The sequence below is a fragment of the Oncorhynchus nerka genome, unplaced genomic scaffold (assembly GCF_034236695.1).
Source record: "Oncorhynchus nerka isolate Pitt River unplaced genomic scaffold, Oner_Uvic_2.0 unplaced_scaffold_4025, whole genome shotgun sequence".
Classification (NCBI taxonomy): Eukaryota; Metazoa; Chordata; class Actinopteri; order Salmoniformes; family Salmonidae; genus Oncorhynchus; species Oncorhynchus nerka.
In genome coordinates this window covers 37-18,489 of record NW_027037273.1, presented here as the reverse complement: position 1 = coordinate 18,489, position 18,453 = coordinate 37, and the positions used below count along the sequence as shown (strand labels likewise).

Below are 18,453 nucleotides of genomic sequence, written 5' to 3'. Positions count from 1 at the left end.
CACTACAAGCTTGGCACACCTCTATTTGGGGAGTTTCCCCCATTCTCTGCAGATGGGGAGCGTCACTGCACAGCTATTTTTAGGTCTCACCAGAGATGTTCAAGTCCGGGCTCTGGCTGGGCCTCTCAAGAACATTCAGAGACTTGTGCCGAAGCCACTCCTGCATTGTCTTGGCTTTATGCTTAGGGTTGTTGTCCTGTTGGAAGATGAACCTTCACCCCAGTCTAATGTCTGGAGCAGGTTTTCAACAATGATCTCTGTATTTTTCTTCATCTTTCCCTTGATCCTGACTATTCTCTCAGTCCCTGCCGCTAAATAGGGTATCTGTTTTTTTTTGTTTTTTTTAATATATTTCTAAAAACCTGTTTTCGCTTTGTCATTATGGGGTATTTTGTGTGTGTGGACTTTAACTAAGTCGATTTTAGAATAAGGTTGTAATGTAACAAGTGGAAAAAGGGAAGTGGGTCTGAATACTTTCCGAATGCACCAACTCTTTAAACGACCTGACCAAATTTACAAATGTGTGTTATAGAATTGAATTATAGAAAAGCACGTCTAAGAAGCGATAGATATGGTTATGTGCGCTATTTCTATGCTTCCCGTTCTTAAGTTTAGTTTTTGTCTTTTACTTTCAGTTTTGTACACCAGCTGAAAATAGTGTTTTTGGTTATGGCAAAGATATTTCACAGCAGTTTAGATGTTACAGTGATTCTCTACACTAAACGTGCTTGTTTTGTCATACTGAAATTAGTTGAACTAGTTTAGAAACCAGGAAATGGCAGGGGGATTTCTGCCTAGTGCATCTTTTTAATTGTTTCACACTTTCAAATGATAACTTATGCAGTATTAGGTACACTTCTTTATACAGTTACAAAAGTATTGGGACAGTCATTTGTTTGGGGGGGTCATCCTGAATGAATCATGAGTAATGAGCGAGGAAGCTAGACTCGCATATCACCCGGCTGTGATTGGGAGTCCCATAGGGCGGTGCACAATTGTCCCAGCATCGTCTGGGTTTGGCCGGGGAAGGCCGTCATTGTAAATAAGAATTTGTTTTTAACTGACTTTCCAAGTTAAATCAAGGTTAAATAAAAAACGTAATACCCCCAAGACATGCTAACCTCTCACCATTACAGTAACCGGGGAGGTTAGAATATTTTGGGTGGCATGATATTTGTGCGTCTAACTTTCTCACTCATCTTTCTTCACAATTCATTCAGGATTATCTGTAATCATGGAAGAATCCACGTTAATGTAGAAGTGTTTTATAAACATTCTTATTTACAGTAAAAGTGAATCCAAAATGACACTACATTATTTATCATTTAATTTCTATTGAGCACAGAATAATCTGAAACACAACCAAAACAAACAGCAAACGTATCCAACAAGTTTGTAGAGTCACAAACTTGATGTAGTCATTGCGCGAAAGGGAATATGGGACCAACTACTTACATTTTTCGTACACCTACAGTGCCAGTTAAGTTTAGACACCTACTCATTCAAGGGTTTTTCTTTATTTAGACTATTTTCTACATTGTAGAATAATAGGGAAGACATCAAAACTATGAAATAACACATGGAATCTTTAACTAAGCAAAAAACTGTTAAACAAATCCAAATATACTTTATATTTAAGATAATTAAAAAGTAGCCAACCTTTGCCTTGATGACAGCTTTGCATACTCTTGGCATTCTCTAAACCAGCTTCACCTGGAATGCTTTTCCAATAGTCTTGAAGGAGTTCCCACTTAAGGAGTTCCCGACCTCATCCCAAAACATCTCAATTGGGTTGAGGTCGGGTGATTGTGGAGGCCAGGTCATCTGTATCATTTCAAGTCCAACGTGCTGGAGTGGAGAGCCAAAACAACGTGTCACACTCCCAATACTTTTGTAGCTCACTCTATATGTTGGGGGTGTAAGTGGTGTGTGTTTGTATTATGTGATCAGTCTTGCAGTGTATTCTAATTAAGTATGTATCCAATCATGTTAGTTATTAATGAGCCTAAATCTATAATATTTTGAGGTGACAAGGAGTGTGATTGAGCGTATTGATCCTAGCAGTGGAGAGAACAACTACATGCCTGTAGTTGCAATATGTAACTTTTTGGGAGACCTGACCGAAATCACATAGAAATGTGAGTTAAAGAGCTGTCATTCTCATTGAAAGCAAGTCTGAGGCGGTAGATATTTTCTGTGTGCTATTTCTATGCTTCCCGTTCTTAAGCATTGTTTTTGCGTCTTTTACTTTCGGCTTTGTATACCAGCTTCAAACAGCTGAAAATACAATATTTTCGGTGCTTGAAAAGGTATTTCACAGTTGTTTAGATGTTACAGTGATTCTATACACTATACATTGCTTATTTTGCCACACACTGAAATTAGGCAAACTATCAGAATTTTAGCAACCAGGAAATTGCAGAGCGATTTCTGCATGTTGCACCTTTTTAAATCACTATATGGTTGTGCTGTGCCTATTCTAAAATGTGTCAATAGGTGTAAACATCTTGGTTGTGAAAAATATGCCCCTTCATCCTAAATTTCACTGCGATGCTGCTGATAGTTTATCTTCACAAAACGATTTAAACAAGTTCAAATAAATTGTTGAAAGTTTAGCAAAATTACAGGCATGTCATGGTACTATATTGTCCTAATTTATGCTCCCTTTCTCTCCTCCACAGTGAAACTAGCCAGCATGAGGTGTCAGGACTGTGGGCAGCAGTTCACTCGCTGGGAGGCCTTCAAGACTCACCTGCGTAAGCATGTTCTGGAGGAGGCGATGGCGGAAGAGGAGGAACAAAGGCAGAGCATTAAGAGATCTCTGGAGATTAATGGGAGCAATGGTAATGCGGAATCGGCAGCACCCGAGAAAAAGCAGAAAAATTATGACCGTGGTGATTACAAAGAGAACAGTGACGTAGACGTGGAAGGTGATGAAGAAGACGAAGAGTTCTTCGACAGTTCCTGGCAGGTCAGACCATCGGAGATCGTCACAGTTCGTCCGCGCGTCGCCATGCTGTCTGAGGAGGAGAAGCCAGTCTTCAGCAGCTCCCACAGGGTCTATGCATGCTCCATCTGTGGGAAGGTCTACTCCTACCTCGAGTCATTTAGAAATCACCAGAAGACTCATGAAAAAGAAGAGAAAAAACAACCCACAGAGAACAAGTGCCCGGACTGTGGGAAGGTCTTTGCTCGCCCATCCCTTCTGGTGACCCACTTGAAAGTGCACAGGCCTCCCGTGCCGATGGAACCCTCCACTCTGAAGTGTGATCAGTGTGTAAAAAACTTCAATTCCCTGCAGACGTATTTGATCCACATGGACCTGCACAAGCAGAAGCCATTCTGGTGCCTGGCCTGTGCTAAGGGCTTTAGGGATGAGCTCTCTCTGGACAAACACCTGCAGGGCCACAACCTGAGGCGCCACAAGTGTGACCTCTGTGAAAAGTCTTTCCGCGTTCCCGCTGAGCTCCGCTACCACTACAATACTCACACCGGCGCCAAGCCCTACAAATGCACGCTCTGCAAGAAGAACTTCTCCCAGCTGGGCAACCTCATCACGCATCGGAAGAAGCACGTAGGGGTCTACGTCGGGGCCAGCAAGACGCCACTGGGACCCAGGAACCACCTGTTTGCTGGGAGGAGAAGGGTGACTGAGATGAAGAGGCTGGTGTTCACAGGGATGGGTAGCACAGAGGAGGCGGAGGTGATAGATATGCTTCAGGAACATCAAGAGGAGGAGGAGGAAGAAGAAGAAGGATATTGATTTGGGTGAGGAGGAATCTGGATCAGAAGAGTCGGGGTCTGAGTCTAGTTCTGAAGACTCTGGGTCTGAGTCTAGTTCTGAAGACTCTGGAGCTGAGGAGTCGTCGTCGGGTTCGGGATTGTCTAAATCAGATTCATCAGACTCTTCTGGATCTGATTCCTCTGACGACTCTAATTCCTCTGGATCGGGAGTGGAGGAGGAGGAGCAAGAGGGGAAAGAAGAGACCGTATTAGAAGCACATGTGGCGGTGCAACAGAAAAGACATAAAGAATGGGAGTGTTTTGAATGTGGTGAAGGGTTTGATCAAGAGTCAGCGTTGCACCTGCACTATATGAAACACGCCAGTGGGGAGCTGCCAGTACAATGACGGCCCAGTACATGGTGAGATAAGCTGTGAAATTATTGGTGAGTTGGGCACTGTTCAATGTGTTTCTACTACTTCAGAGTTGAGTCACCGCTGATCCCTTGAATCAATTGAAGAACACTGAAGACAATTCCTAATGATTCCTCTCCCAATATTTTGAAGTAAACTTGGGTGTTTCACTTGTCAGTAATGGGAAGACTTTGTCTGAATTATTTCATATATATAGTACCAGTCAAAAGTTTTGACATCTACTCATTCCAAGATTTTTATTTTTTACTATTTTCTACATTGTAGAATAATTGTGAAGACATCAAAACTATGAAATAACACATATGGAATCATGTAGTAATCCAAAAAGTGTTAAACCAATCAAAATATATTTGAGATTTGAGATTGTTCAAAATAGCCACCCTTTGCCTTGATGACAGCTTTGTGCACTCTTGTTTTTCTCTCAACCAGCTTCACCTGGAATGCTTTTCCAACAGTCTTGGAGTTCCCACATTATGCTGAGCACTTGTTGGCTGCTTTTCCTTCACTCCGCGGTCTAACAAAACATCTCAATTGTGTTGAGGTTGGGTGATTGTGGAGGCCAGGTCATCTGATGTAGCACTCCATCACTCTCCTTCTTGGTCAGCCTGGAGATGTTGGGTCATTGTCCTGTTGAAAAACATATGATAGTCCCACTAAACACAAACCAGATTGGATGGCGTATCGCTGCAGAATGCTGTGGTAGCCATGCTGATTAAGTGTGCCTTGGATTCTAAATAAATCACTGACCGTGTCACCAGCAAAGCACCATCACAACACCTCCTCCATGCTTCACAGTGGGAACCACACATGCGGACATCATCCGTTCTAGAGGTCGACCGATTACGATTCTTCAACGCCGATACCGATTATTGGAGGACCAAAAAAGCCGATACCGATTTAATCAGTCGATTTTAAAAAAAATATATAAGATAAAATAAAACAATTATTTGTAATCATGACAATTACAACAATAGTGAATGAACACTTATTTTAACTTAATATAATACATCAATAAAATAAATGTAGCCTCAAGTAAATAATGAAACATGTTCAATTTGGTTTAAATAATGCAAAAACTAAGTGTTGGAGAAGAAAGTAAAAGTGCAATATGTGCTATGTAAGAAAGCTAACGTTTCAGTTCTTTGCTCAGAACATGAGAACATATGAAAGCTGGTGGTTCCTTTTTAACATGAGTCTTCAATATTCCCAGGTATGAAGTTTTAGGTTGTAGCTTTTTATAGGAATTATAGGACCATTTCCCTCTATACCATTTGTATTTCATTAACCTTTGACTATTGGATGTTCTTATAGGCACTTTAGTATTGCCAGTGTAACAGTATAGCTTCCGTCCCTCTCCTCGCTCCTCCCTGGGCTTGAACCAGCAACACAACGACAATGACAACAGCCACCATCGAAGCAGCGTTACCCATGCAGAGCAAGGGGAACAACTACTAGAAGGCTCAGAGAGAGTGACGTTTGAAACGCTATTAGCGAGCACTAACTAGCTAGCCATTTCACTTCGGTTACACCAGCCTCATCTTGGGAGTTGATAGGCTTGAAGTCATAAACAGCGCAATGCTTGACGCACAACGAAGTGCTGCTGGCAAAACGCACGAAAGTGCTGTTTGAATGAATGTTTACGCACCTGCTTCTGCCTACCACTGCCCAGTCAGATACTTAGATACTTGTATGCTCAGTCAGATTATATGCAACGCAGGACACGCGAGATAATATCTAGCAATATCATCAACCATGTGTAGTTAACTAGTGATTATGATTGATTGTTTTTTATAAGATAAGTTTAATGCTAGCTAACAACTTACCTTGGCTTACTGCATTCGCGTTACAGGCAGTCTCCTTGTGGAGTGCAACGAGAGAGAGGCAGGTCGTTATTGCGTTGGACTAGTTAACTGTAAGGTTGCAAGATTGGATCCCCCGAACTGACAAGGTGAAAATCTGTTGTTCTGCCCCTGAACAAGGCAGTTAACCCACCGTTCCTAGGCCGTCATTGAAAATAAGAATGTGTTCTTAACTGACTTGCATAGTTAAATAAAGGTATAACAAACAAACAAACAAAATCGGCAAATCGCCGCCAAAAAATTACCGATTTCCGATTGTTATGAAAACTTGATATCGGTTAATCGGCCATTCCGATGAATCAGTCAACCTCTAATACGCTCACCTACTCTGCATCTCACAAAGACATGGCGGTTGCAACCAAACATCTCAAATTTGGACTAATCAGACCCAAGGACAGATTTCCACCTGTCTAATGTCCATTGCTTGTGTTTCTTGGCCCGAGCAAGTCTCTAATTCTTATTGCTGTCCTTTAGTGTTTTTTTTTGCAGCAATTTGACCATGAAGGCCTGATTCACACAGTCTCTGAAAAGTTGATATTGAGATGTGTCTGTTACTTGAACTCTGTTAAGTATTTATTTGGGCTGCAATTTCTGAGGCCGTTAATGCCAATGAACTTATCCTCTGCAGCAGAGGTAACTCTGGGTCTTCCTTTCCTGTGGCGGTCCTCATGAGTCAATTTCATCATAGAGCTTGATGGTTTTTGCGACTGCACTTTTTCCGTATTGACTGACCTTCATGTCTAAAAGTAATGATGGACTGTACTTTGTCATTGCTTATTTGAGTTGTTCTTGCCATAATATGGACTTGGTCTTTTACCAAATAGGGCTATCTTCTGTGTACCACCCCTACCTTGTCACAACACAACTGATTTGGCTCAAATGCATTAAGAAGGAAAGAAATTCCACAAATGAACTTTTAACAAGGCACGCCTGTTAATTGAAATGCATTCCAGGTGACTACCTCATGAAGCTGGTTGAGAGAATGCCAAGAGTGTGCAAAGCTGTCATCAAGGCAAAGGGTGGCTACTTTGAAGAATCTCTTGAAATATATTTTGATTTGTTTAACACCTTTTTTGGGGGTTACTACATGATTCCATATGTTATTTCATAGTTTTGAGGTCTTCGCTATTATTCTACATTGTAGAAAGTTTTTTTTTAAATGAGAGATGTAAAACGTTTGCCTGGTACTGTATATCCAGCCTACTGTAGTAGTTGCTATGATTCCATTAACATGTATTCTAGTATGTACCAGGAATTTTTCTTCGATACAACCATATCACTCGCTCTTCTGTCAGTCTGATAACCTATTCAGCTGCATGTTTTTTTTTAATGCTTTCCATATAAATTTTTGTGTTGTCTGGATTAAATTTCTGTTTTTGTAATAGAATTGTGGTAATAAATTAAATGCATTTTGAGTCCACTCTTTGTATGCGCACTTTACATATATGAGATTTTTACATCACAATTATCTTCTCACTATAGTCTAGATTCAGATTGTAATGACTGTATGCCATAAGTATTTCAGCCATTTTAGGCTCCAACCCTGCATTTGTGTGTGTGCACAATAAGGCACACGTTTTCTGCTCTGTGGCGCAAAGGGCGACATCTACTGGCCTATGAGCATTCCTCCAGTCACTGGATGACTCCAGTCTATTCTTGGTTTTGAGGAACCTCTCTGATAAGTAATGTTTGATTGCTGGTTGAAGCTAATTTTTCATCTTATTTATTTTACAATATGAATATTGCTATAGCAATCAAACATACATTTATCACCAAGTATGTTGTCATGCTTTATAAGCTCACTAAATCAGAGCTGATTAAACTCAACTCCATGGTGAAGGAAGTGTCTGATGAACTCCAATGGAGTTGAGCAGAGACCAGGCTTTGTGGAATTCAGCTCCAACTACATCAGTGGTCACCAACCTTTTCTGAGTCAATATCTCTGAGTCCAAAAGCATGCAGAGATCTACCGCTCAGATTTTATTTTTTAAACATGACTTAAAAAACGTATGCAACATTAACCTATTAAATACAGTTCTGTAGCAATGAGGTTTGTGCAGTAGGCTGTATATTTCAAAATTGTAATTATATGATCACACTGGTAATAGATAATGTGTTGTATTACTTTAGGCACAGCTGAGTGAGCATAATAATTCGTTTTTTATTTTACTGGACTGATAGCCTGCATCTGAAGGTCAATCTGAGGGGCGGGAGAGAGCAGTGGTGAGTGCCTCACCTTGTTCACCGTCCCTCCGCTCTCCCTCAATCTGCTGAGAAAACAGGACAGTTCCTGCTGATGGCGAAACTCAAGTCGCACTGCATTATTTCTGCCTCATGTTACTAGTATGACCAGAGAAAGTGAAATATTCCTCTATATTAAAAGCCACAAATAATAATGCAAGCTTATCAAAACACTTTGCTATACTCATTCATTGCTGCTGCAGTGCTGGTTGTAGCGTGAGTGGAAGTAGGGAGAATACACATTTTATGGCGTATCAAAGTGTTGACAGTGGACAACTTAATCATTAACTTGTAAAAACAGCAGCTCTTTGCTGTATTCATTGAGTCTCTCTAGTCATGGTTTCACCACAGGTTAATGAGAAGGGTGTGCTTGAAAGGATGCACATAATTCTGCAGTGTTGGGATGTATTGGAGAGAGTCTCAGGTCTTAAATAATTTTCCACACTCCATTCTGTGCCTGTATTTAGTTTTCATGCTAGTGAGGGCCGAGAATCCACTCTCACATAGGTATGTGGTTGCAAAGGGCATCAGTGTCTGAACAGCACGATTTGCCAAACCAGGATAATCTGAGCACAGCCCAATCCAGAAATATGGCAGTAGCTTCTGATTACATTCAATTTTCACAGTCGCACGTGTTGCAATTTCGATGAGGCTCTCTTGTTCAGGTATTGGTAAGTGGACTGGAGGCAGAGCATGAAAGGGATAACGAATCCAGTTGTTTGTGTCATCCGTTTCGGGAAAGTATCTGCGTAGTTTTGCACCCAACTCACTCAGACGATTCGCTATATCACATTTGACATTGTCTGTAAGCTTGAGTTGATTTGCACACAAAAATCATACAATGATAGAAAGACCTGTGTGTTGTCCTTGTTAATGCAGAAAGAGAAGAGCTCCAACTTCTTAATCATAGCCTCAATTTTGTCCCACACATTGAACATAGTTGCAGAGAGTCCCTGTAATCCTAGATTCAGATCATTCAAGCGAGAAAAAACATCACCCAGATAGGCCAGTTGTGTGAGAAACTCATCATGCAAGCGGTCAGACATGCAAATTATGGTCAGTAAAGAAAACTTTAAACTCGTCTCTCAATGCAAAAAAAACGTGTCAATACTTTGCCCCATGATAACCAGAGCAAAAGCTTTACATGCTCGCTGCCCTTATTGCATAGTGCAGAAAAGACATGAGAGTTCAGGGGCCTTGCTTTAACAAAGTTAACCATTTTCACTGTAGTGTCCAAAACGTCTTTCAAGCTGTCAGGCATTCCCTTGGCAGCAAGAGCCTCAAGGTGTATGCTGCAGTGTACCCAAGTAGCGTCGGGAGCAACTGCTTGCACGTGCGTTACCACTCCACTATGTCTCCCTGTCATGGCTTTTGTGCCATCAGTACAGATACCAACATACCCAGCAGCTACATTTGGCTCCATACAGACCATTAGTGGAATTCCCGCGAGAGAGTAACTTTAATGTGATTGGATGTTAATTATTTGACTAGGCTACCTGTATTTGATATTGTGTTGTTATTTCGCTCAACACTAGATGATTTTATTTTATTTTTGGCAGTGAAACGAGGCTGCTCAGGCGAGAGAAACAAAACACCCAAATGTATAGCCCCGATGGAAAATATAAATGGACTGTTTGAAAATGGGAATCACATTTTTATTTTGAGTACCCCGACGGCATTGCGCGTAACCCCAGTTTGGGAATACCTGCTCTCGAGAAATAAAATAATTCAAAGAGAAATTAAGTCAAGCAGCATATGGGTTGCGGGGCTTAAGGGAATTATAGTTCTCATTAAGCAAATATTCAACCTATTTCAGAGCAGAAATTTGGTAATTAACTACAATGACCATATCCATTGCACCTGTTCTTTTCCGGGTCAGACACAGATGAATATACCTTTTATAAATTAAGTTACATACACTCAGACCGTAGGAGAGAGGACTTCAGACAACAAAATTATGAGAGAGAGGGATAGTAAATCTGCTGTTTGGAGCCGTGCAGCATTTACGGTGACATGGCCTCTGCAGAAGTCAGGGCATTCATACTTCTTGCGCTTCGCGAAGCTGTTGTGAAGGAAGTTGTCATGATTTGTGTTTATACATGACCTCCCGCCCTCAGCTACCATAAACCAATCATGTCAATGCAGAGCTACACGGAGCCCCCCCCGCATTCTTACAACATTTGAGAGGCTCACAGCGATGAGGTACCCACGTAAGCTCAAGGCCTTATTTTTATTTGCTGAACAATTTCGAACATATTTTTGCATTTTTCAAGAGTCTCACTCAATTTCTGCTGATGCCAACTTTTGGGGGTCACAGTGGGGCAACGAGGTTTGGCTTTCCCATGGATCTGAACGCTCCGCTGGGGTCACTACAATGAAAAATGCCTTTGGTGGTAATAATCTACACTCGGAATGTGACCCCTTTGGTCACTTTATTTGTCTTGTGATCAGTTACAATGACATTACGCTCATTACTGTAAACTTCTACGGGTACAACACCAAACATGAAAATTATGAGTTGCTTGAATCTATAGAGAAACATATACTTCATTGGTTATCTAAATTTCCCAAATTCGTTATTATTTATTTGATAGGAGGAGACTTTAACATTACTATAGATAATTCATCTGATAGATGGCCCCCATGTAGGCCAACCAGTCAGAATTTGGATTTAATACTTTTTATGGAAAAGTTTGATCTTACTGATATATGGGGAGAGAGAGGTTTTTGGTCGATTGATCATTTACTAGGAGTAACAAAACAGGTTCCAGACAGTCCAGAATAGATTTTTGGCTTATATCCTGTCACGACTTCCGCCGAAGACGGTCCCTCTCCTTGTTCGGGCGGCGTTCAGCGGTCAAGGTCACCGGCATTCTAGCGATCACCAATCCACTTTTCATTTTCCATTTGTTTTGTCTTTGTTTTCTACACACCTGGTTTCAATTCCCCCCATTACGTGTTCATTATTTAACCATCTGGTTTCCCACATGTTTGTGTGCGTGTTTGTTTTATTGTAAGGCTGTATCTGACGGCTGGTATTATTGTTGCCTGGTTTTGTTGTTACACCAGTGTATTTCGTGGTACCGGTATTTTTCCAGCACCATAGTATTTGTGTTTGTACTGTTTTTTTCTTTAATTAAATACCTTGTCCACGCATCTCAGCTCTCCTACGCCTGACTCCTTTCACCAGTTACCCACAGCCTTGACATATCCAAATGTATTGATAGTGAGTGTGAAACTACAAATATTTGTACTACTCCCCTCACAGACCATAGGGCCATTTACATTGATATCAAAATATTTATCCCTGATACTAACCTTGGTAGAGCATCATACTGGAAGCTAAATAGCTCGTTATTAAATAATGAAATAGTTACGTTTGAGGTTAAAGATCTGCTCTTACACTTTTGGGAAAGGGCTTGTGAAGAAAAATCTTATTGCAAGAACTGGGAGCTCTTTAAATTGAGGTGTTCGAATACCTTGAAAAATATGGTAGTAATCTTGCTAAGATTAGAAGAGCTGAGGAGGAAAAGGTGATCATTAAGATAACTTCCCTTTCTCAGAGTTCCACAGCCGGCCTCTCGAGGGAGGAGAAGATGGAACTGATTGAGTTACAAAATAAACTGGATAATATATATAGATTAAATAAATTGGATAATATGTAAGATTAAGTAAACTGGATTATATATATATATATATATATATATATGATTAAATAAACTGGATAATATATAGATTAAATAAACTGGATAATATAGAGATTAAATAAACTGGATAATATAGAGATGAAATAAACTGGATAATATATATAGATTAAATAAACTGGATAATATTTATAGATTAAAAGCAGAAGGAGCCTTTATTAGATCTAGAAATAAATAGCTTGAGGGAGAACAGAATTCATCCTATTTCTTTAGACTTGAGAAATTTCACTCTACAAATAACACTATCCATAAATTAAACATTGATGGTGTTATTACAGATGAACCCACAATTAATCTCTAAATACTGTAGCAATTTTTTACTCTCAGGAATCCACATATGTTTTTGACTCACTGAATAATGTTCACTCTATCAGTGGTACAGAATCTAAACAGTGTGATGAACTCATCAAAGTTGAAGAGATTATAGAGTCTATCAAACATCTAAAAAGCAATAAATCCCCAGGTGTTGATGGAATTACGTCAGAATTTATCAAATTATTTTCAGACCAAGTAGCTCCCTTTCTACTTGAGGTCTTTTTTTTTTAGAGAGTATTAAAAACAATGACAATGACTCAGGGGTTAATAACACTGATACCTAAGCCTAAAAAATAAGTGCTGCTCATCAATAACTGGCGTCCAATTTTTCTTCTTAATAATGACTATAAGATATTAGCCATACTACTTGCAAAAATAATTAAAGAAGTCCTGGATGCAGTCATTGATGAAACACAGTCTGGCTATATGAGGAACATACATATTTCTAACAATATCAGAATAGTACGAGACATACTTGACTACTCAGACCTAATAGCTGAGGATAGCTTCATATTATTTTTAGATTTTTATAAAGGATTTGACACAGCAAAGCATCAGTTCCCTGTCATGCTCGTTGATGGAAGGATCGGACCAAGGCGCAGCATACTTAGAGTTCCACATGTTTAATAAATGTGCAACTCACCAAAAATAATACTGACGGATACGTGACGTTCTGGGCTGCTCACAGGCAGCTACACAAAAACAAGACCCCACAAACAACAGGTGGGAAAGGCTGCCTAAATATGATCCTCAATCAGAGACAACGATAGACAGCTGCCTCTGATTGGGAACCATACCAGGCCAACAAAGAAATAGAAAACATAGATTGCCCACCCTAGTCACACCCTGACCTAACCAAATAGAGAATGAAATGGATCTCTTAAGGTCAGGGCGTGACATTCCCCTTCCACTCCCTTGAGAAATTTGGCTTTGGGGATTTTTTCTGTAAGGCTATTAAGACTCTATATAAATGGTAACAGCTCTTTCAAACTGAAACATGGTACCACACCTAGATTTGAGTTAAAGAGAGGAATTAGGCAAGGTTGTCCCATCTTTCCATATCTGTTTTTATTAATCACCCAACTTTTTACAAATTCTTTCAATAATTGTCCTGTACAAAGTATTTCCATAGCTGGTAAAAAAAAGATTATGAGCCAGCTGGCTCACCATACCACACTTTTTCTGGACGCTAACCAAATCCCCATATTGATCAATGTGATACAATCCATTTCCAAAGCATCTGGTATATATCTTAACATTAATAAATATTAACTCATGGCTAATATTTATTATCATGGCAGATTGTGTGACACCTTCATATTATGGTATTCCAGTGGAAGAAGAACTTACATATTTAGGCATAGTCCTAATAACCAAGGCTGAAGGTATCTCTAGACTAACATATGGCATTCTATCTTTATATCTTGACGGTAAAATAAGCAAGGAGATAGACCAGATGCTTTTCAACTTTCTGTGGAGAAACCGTATCCATTACATTAGGAAAACTGTTGTAAGGAACACTTATGAGTATGGTAGGCTGAATTTTCTGGATTTTACTACCTTAAATAATACTTTTAAGATCAATTGGATAAAACAATTCCTAAGAAGACCCACTTCTATGTGGAATTTTATTCCTCATCATGTCTTCTCTACTTTTGGTGGCCTTAACTTCACGTTGGTTTGCAATTATAATATTGACAAAGTTCCAGTGAAACTCTGCTTTTCTTCAGGTTTTCTTGTCATGGTCCATAATTTTTCTTCACACAGATATTATATATGGAATAATCGGGATATATTGTATAAAAATACTTCTTTGTTTTTAGAATATTGGTTCCGAAATAATATCCTATTCGTGAGCCAACTTGTAAATGCAGAGGGGTTTTTCTTAGTTATAAAGAATTCTTATCACTTTACAAGATCCCTGTAACACCTAGAGATTTTGCAATTATTTTAGATGCCATTCCCTTGCGTGTTGCTTTATTATTCATGAACGTGTCAAGATCTGACCCTCAGAACCTTCCTTCTATTAACCCTGTTGACTCATCAGTAGGAAAGATTAGTTTCTCTTTGGTCCATTCAACAATAGAGCGATACAAACCTTGTTTCAGCAGGATGTTGTATCTATCTATACCTTATGTCATGCCTTATTGGAACGGTTCTAATGTTAATATCTGTTGGGAAAATTTTGGATGTTGCCACACATATACCTACTTGTTAACAAAATTAAGGAAGTTTCCTTTAAAATTATTCATAAATATTATCCTGCCAACCACTGTATGAAGAAGCTTAAGAAAAACATCAACTCAAATTGTACCTTTTGTAATGACCACTCAGAAACGGTTTTACATCTTTTTTGGTATTGTATTCATATAAGGAAACTGTGGCACGACATCAGTAGATTTATAATTGAACACATTTACGAAGATTCTACACTATTGCGGAGAGATGTACTGCTTGGATTCTTTACCTATGAAAGAGGTAAATTGAAACAATTTTATTTAATTAATGTCATTATTCTTTTGGCCAAATTTCATATTCACAAATGTAAATTTACAAACAAAACACCACATTTTCTTACCATACAAAAATACATTGAACTATATTTTAAGACAATTAAATACTCTACTAACAAAAAAGCTGTTCGAATTATAAGTGGATGTATGCCTCACAATGTCCTTGTGTAATGTGATGTTGTACCCGCCAGACCCAATTGTCCTTTGTATATTATGTATATATATACTTGTGTTCCCACATGTACTTCCTGTATTAATTTGTTGTTAAAGAAAAAAAGAAAGAAAAGGGACCCATGCGGTATCGATGATGTGACGCAATCGCGGAGCCTCTGGAGGCACGCAGAGGCCAAATTGAGCTCTTTACCGCATCGCTGTACGACTCTCAAATGATGTAATGATATGGAGGGCTCCATATAGCTCCGCATTGACATGGTTGGTTGGCGGTAGGTGAGGGCGGGAGGTCCTGTATAAATACGCATTTACTTCCTTACCAACATGGGCCAACTCTGCGAAGCATGAATGCCCAATTCCTGCAGAGGCCATATTACGGTAAATGCTGCACGGCCAATCCAAACAGCAGATTTACCTCGCATATGGCCTTTAAGGCTGAGCAACGAATAAATGCATCTCAGGAAAAACTACAAATCCCACTCTGCAACCTGGTTTGCGTATGACGCCATGATCTTTGCAGCTCGTTTCTGTTGGCTTTGTGCGAAGCGAGAAACGACGCGGAGATGTTTGGGCTAAAGAAACCAGCATAGGTAACGTTATAGATTTACACATGGTGGTGTGATCATATGAGCAGTCATACGGTGATACATATGCCGCTTGTGTGTAATGCTGAACGTTGCAAATGTTTTAAATCTACGCAATATAGGCTATTTGTATGCCTTTCATCAATGCCTTTCCAGTAGCCTAGCAGCAAGACATCCGAACAATTAAAGATGATTGATGGACACCAGTTAGTTGTGAGCAATAACGTCCCTCGTCAGTATTTGGCATGTTTAGTCGGCCCGTCATTTGCGCAGCAGTAAAGTACCCCTGGTTGTAGGCTTGTTGGTTTTCTGTTCTAGCGCAATGTAAAGTACCATCCTTGTAGCCTATTATCCATCCCTCTTTGAGAGCATCTTTGTCATACAAATATAGTGTCCGTTAATTTGCCTGCCTGCCAGCTGTCGATAAAGGCAGCAGCATGTCATGATTCCCTTGGAATCAGAGCCTATAGGCTTAGTTTGGGATGGCCATTTTATGGGCGTATACTCTCTTTAGAATAAAGAGTCGGTTGCTTTACATGCACACATTATGGGTCGTTGTCTTTTTTAAATAAATAAAACGTCTCTATTTTAGCCTGTGTTTTAGTGTGCAGTGTGTGCTTCACTGTTTTCCACACCATTGTGTTTTACCTTAATGCAGATGTAGTATGTTGTGTGAGTGTTGTTGAACTTGTCACTCTTTTGCAGGGAATTCATTTTACAGACATGGAGGAACCTCCAGTAGTGGAGGCAGGAACCAAGTCGGTCATGGAGCGCTTGACACAGCCAGTGGAGACAGTTGAACAAGCAGTAGAAATCGAGGAACAACCAATCGTTACAGGTGAACAATGCATGGAAACTGAAGAACAACCAATGAGTGAACTGCTACCTGCCACAGTAGAAGAGGCTTTGGAGTGTGTCTCAGACCCCACTGCTTCTACAGAGATAATACTTGAACTATCCGCTGTTCCTCTAGAGTCTGCTGCTCCTGAAGAGTGGGAACTGGGTCAACCTGAGGATGCACAGAAGGCGACCCATGTGGATGACGTGGCCGCTAGTGACAGAAAAAATATTCCCCCCAAGAAGAACCGAATGGAGCCACTTAAGATGGACATGTCCAGGCTGCCAAAAATGGTGACTCCGCTCACATGTGAGTATTGAACTTCTCTCATAGTCTGACATGATTGGTTACCATGTAATACATTTTTGTATTTATCTTTCAAGGCTTTAGTATTACAGACAGAATCTCATAATGTCCCCTGTAGTGGTTTTAGGTGATTTATTTCTGTGTCTTCATTAGCAGTTTTAAGCTATTACTACAGTTCATTCATTTTTTTTGCTCTTCTAGTAACCTCCATTGTGTGTTAATATAGGTTTGAAGCTGGGATACAAGTGTTCTGTCCTCTAATCCCTTCTCCCTCCCCCCAGCTTCCCAGATCTCTCTGCAGTGCCTGGAGTGTCACATCATCTTCAGCGACCACAAGAGCAAAGAGCGCCACCTCAAGCAGAGTCACCCGGCAGAGTATGAGCAGTGCATGCTGGGGGATGCCCTGTTTGCCTGCTACGTCTGCGACCGCCACTTCACCAACTCCAGTGACCTCATGCTTCATCAGCGTGCACACACGGAAAAGACGCCCTTCAAGTGCCCCATCTGTGGTGAGGCCTTCAGCCGTTCCTCTGAGCTCACCCTCCATAAGAAGCTTCACTTCGGCCTGTACGGATACACCTGCGCAGACTGTGGAAAACCCTGCAAGACACTCACCTTACTGAAGTATCACCGCCGCACGCACACAGGGGAGAGGCCCTATGCGTGTAAGGAGTGTGGCAAGAGGTTTAGCATGTCCAAGGCCCTCCAGAAACACGCACTAGCGCATTTGCCGGAAGGAATGAAAGGAGACGTTGGAGGGATCACACCACCGATGAAGGCACAGCTAAAGAAGAATAGTGGTGAGTGCTGAAAAACATGTTTGTTTTCATGTCATACAACTTCCCATACTGGGATGTGCAGTGAAACACTAGTGATATACACTATACAGTGATAAAGCTAGTGATATACACTATACAGTGATAAAGCTAGTGATATACACTATACAGTGATAAAGCTAGTGATATACAGTGATAAAGCTAGTGATATACACTATACAGTGATAAAGCTAGTGAAATACACTATACAGTGATAAAGCTAGTGAAATACACTATACAGTGATAAAGCTAGTGATATACACTATACAGTGATAAAGCTAGTGATATACAGTGATAAAGCTAGTGATATACAGTGATAAAGCTAGTGATATACACTATACAGTGATAAAGCTAGTGATATACACTATACAGTGATAAAGCTAGTGATATACAGTGATAAAGCTAGTGATATACACTATACAGTGATAAAGCTAGTGAAATACACTATACAGTGATAAAGCTAGTGATATACACTATACAGTGATAAAGCTAGTGATAAACAGTGATAAAGCTAGTGATATACAGTGATAAAGCTAGTGATATACACTATACAGTGATAAAGCTAGTGATATACACTATACAGTGATAAAGCTAGTGATATACAGTGATAAAGCTAGTGATATACACTATACAGTGATAAAGCTAGTGATATACACTATACAGTGATAAAGCTAGTGATATACAGTGATAAAGCTAGTGATATACAGTGATAAAGCTAGTGATATACAGTGATAAAGCTAGTGATATACAGTGATAAAGCTAGTGATATACACTATACAGTGATAAAGCTAGTGATATACACTATACAGTGATAAAGCTAGTGATATACACTATACAGTGATAAAGCTAGTGAAATACACGATACAGTGATAAAGCTAGTGATATACACTATACAGTGATAAAGCTAGTGATATACACTGTACAGTGATAAAGCTAGTGATTCTACGCAG

The 18,453-nt window shown here is 39.9% G+C and overlaps 2 protein-coding genes across 3 annotated transcripts; both read left to right on the top strand.

The window, feature by feature from the left end:
* The first annotated feature begins 2,657 nt into the window (after positions 1-2,657).
* On the top strand, positions 2,658-7,436 carry LOC115122434 (zinc finger protein 184-like). The gene is made up of 2 exons (XM_065014282.1): positions 2,658-4,168; positions 4,587-7,436. The coding sequence occupies exon 1, from the start codon at positions 2,696-2,698 to the stop codon at positions 3,761-3,763; it is 1,068 nt and encodes a 355-aa protein (XP_064870354.1). The 5' UTR covers positions 2,658-2,695; the 3' UTR covers positions 3,764-4,168; positions 4,587-7,436.
* A 7,823-nt stretch (positions 7,437-15,259) lies between these two features.
* On the top strand, positions 15,260-17,543 carry LOC135566606 (putative zinc finger protein 876). 2 transcript variants are annotated; one of them, XM_065014281.1, is made up of 4 exons: positions 15,263-15,550; positions 16,250-16,382; positions 16,518-16,691; positions 16,970-17,538. In XM_065014281.1, the coding sequence occupies exons 2-4, from the start codon at positions 16,268-16,270 to the stop codon at positions 17,497-17,499; spliced, it is 819 nt and encodes a 272-aa protein (XP_064870353.1). In that variant the 5' UTR covers positions 15,263-15,550; positions 16,250-16,267; the 3' UTR covers positions 17,500-17,538. The 2 variants fall into 2 exon arrangements, with proteins under 2 accessions (XP_064870352.1, XP_064870353.1); XM_065014280.1 differs by having other exon boundaries at positions 15,260-15,550; positions 16,250-16,691; positions 16,970-17,543.
* Positions 17,544-18,453: the final 910 nt, after the last annotated feature.

Excerpts from the sequence above, each read along its gene's own strand:
- LOC135566606 (XM_065014280.1), top strand. The coding sequence starts at position 16,268 with ATGGAGGAACCTCCAGTAGTGGAGGCAGGAACCAAGTCGGTCATGGAG. Across the intron at positions 16,692-16,969 it reads AATGGTGACTCCGCTCACAT|CTTCCCAGATCTCTCTGCAG; the intron begins GTGAGTATTGAA and ends CCCTCCCCCCAG.
- LOC115122434 (XM_065014282.1), top strand. The coding sequence starts at position 2,696 with ATGAGGTGTCAGGACTGTGGGCAGCAGTTCACTCGCTGGGAGGCCTTC.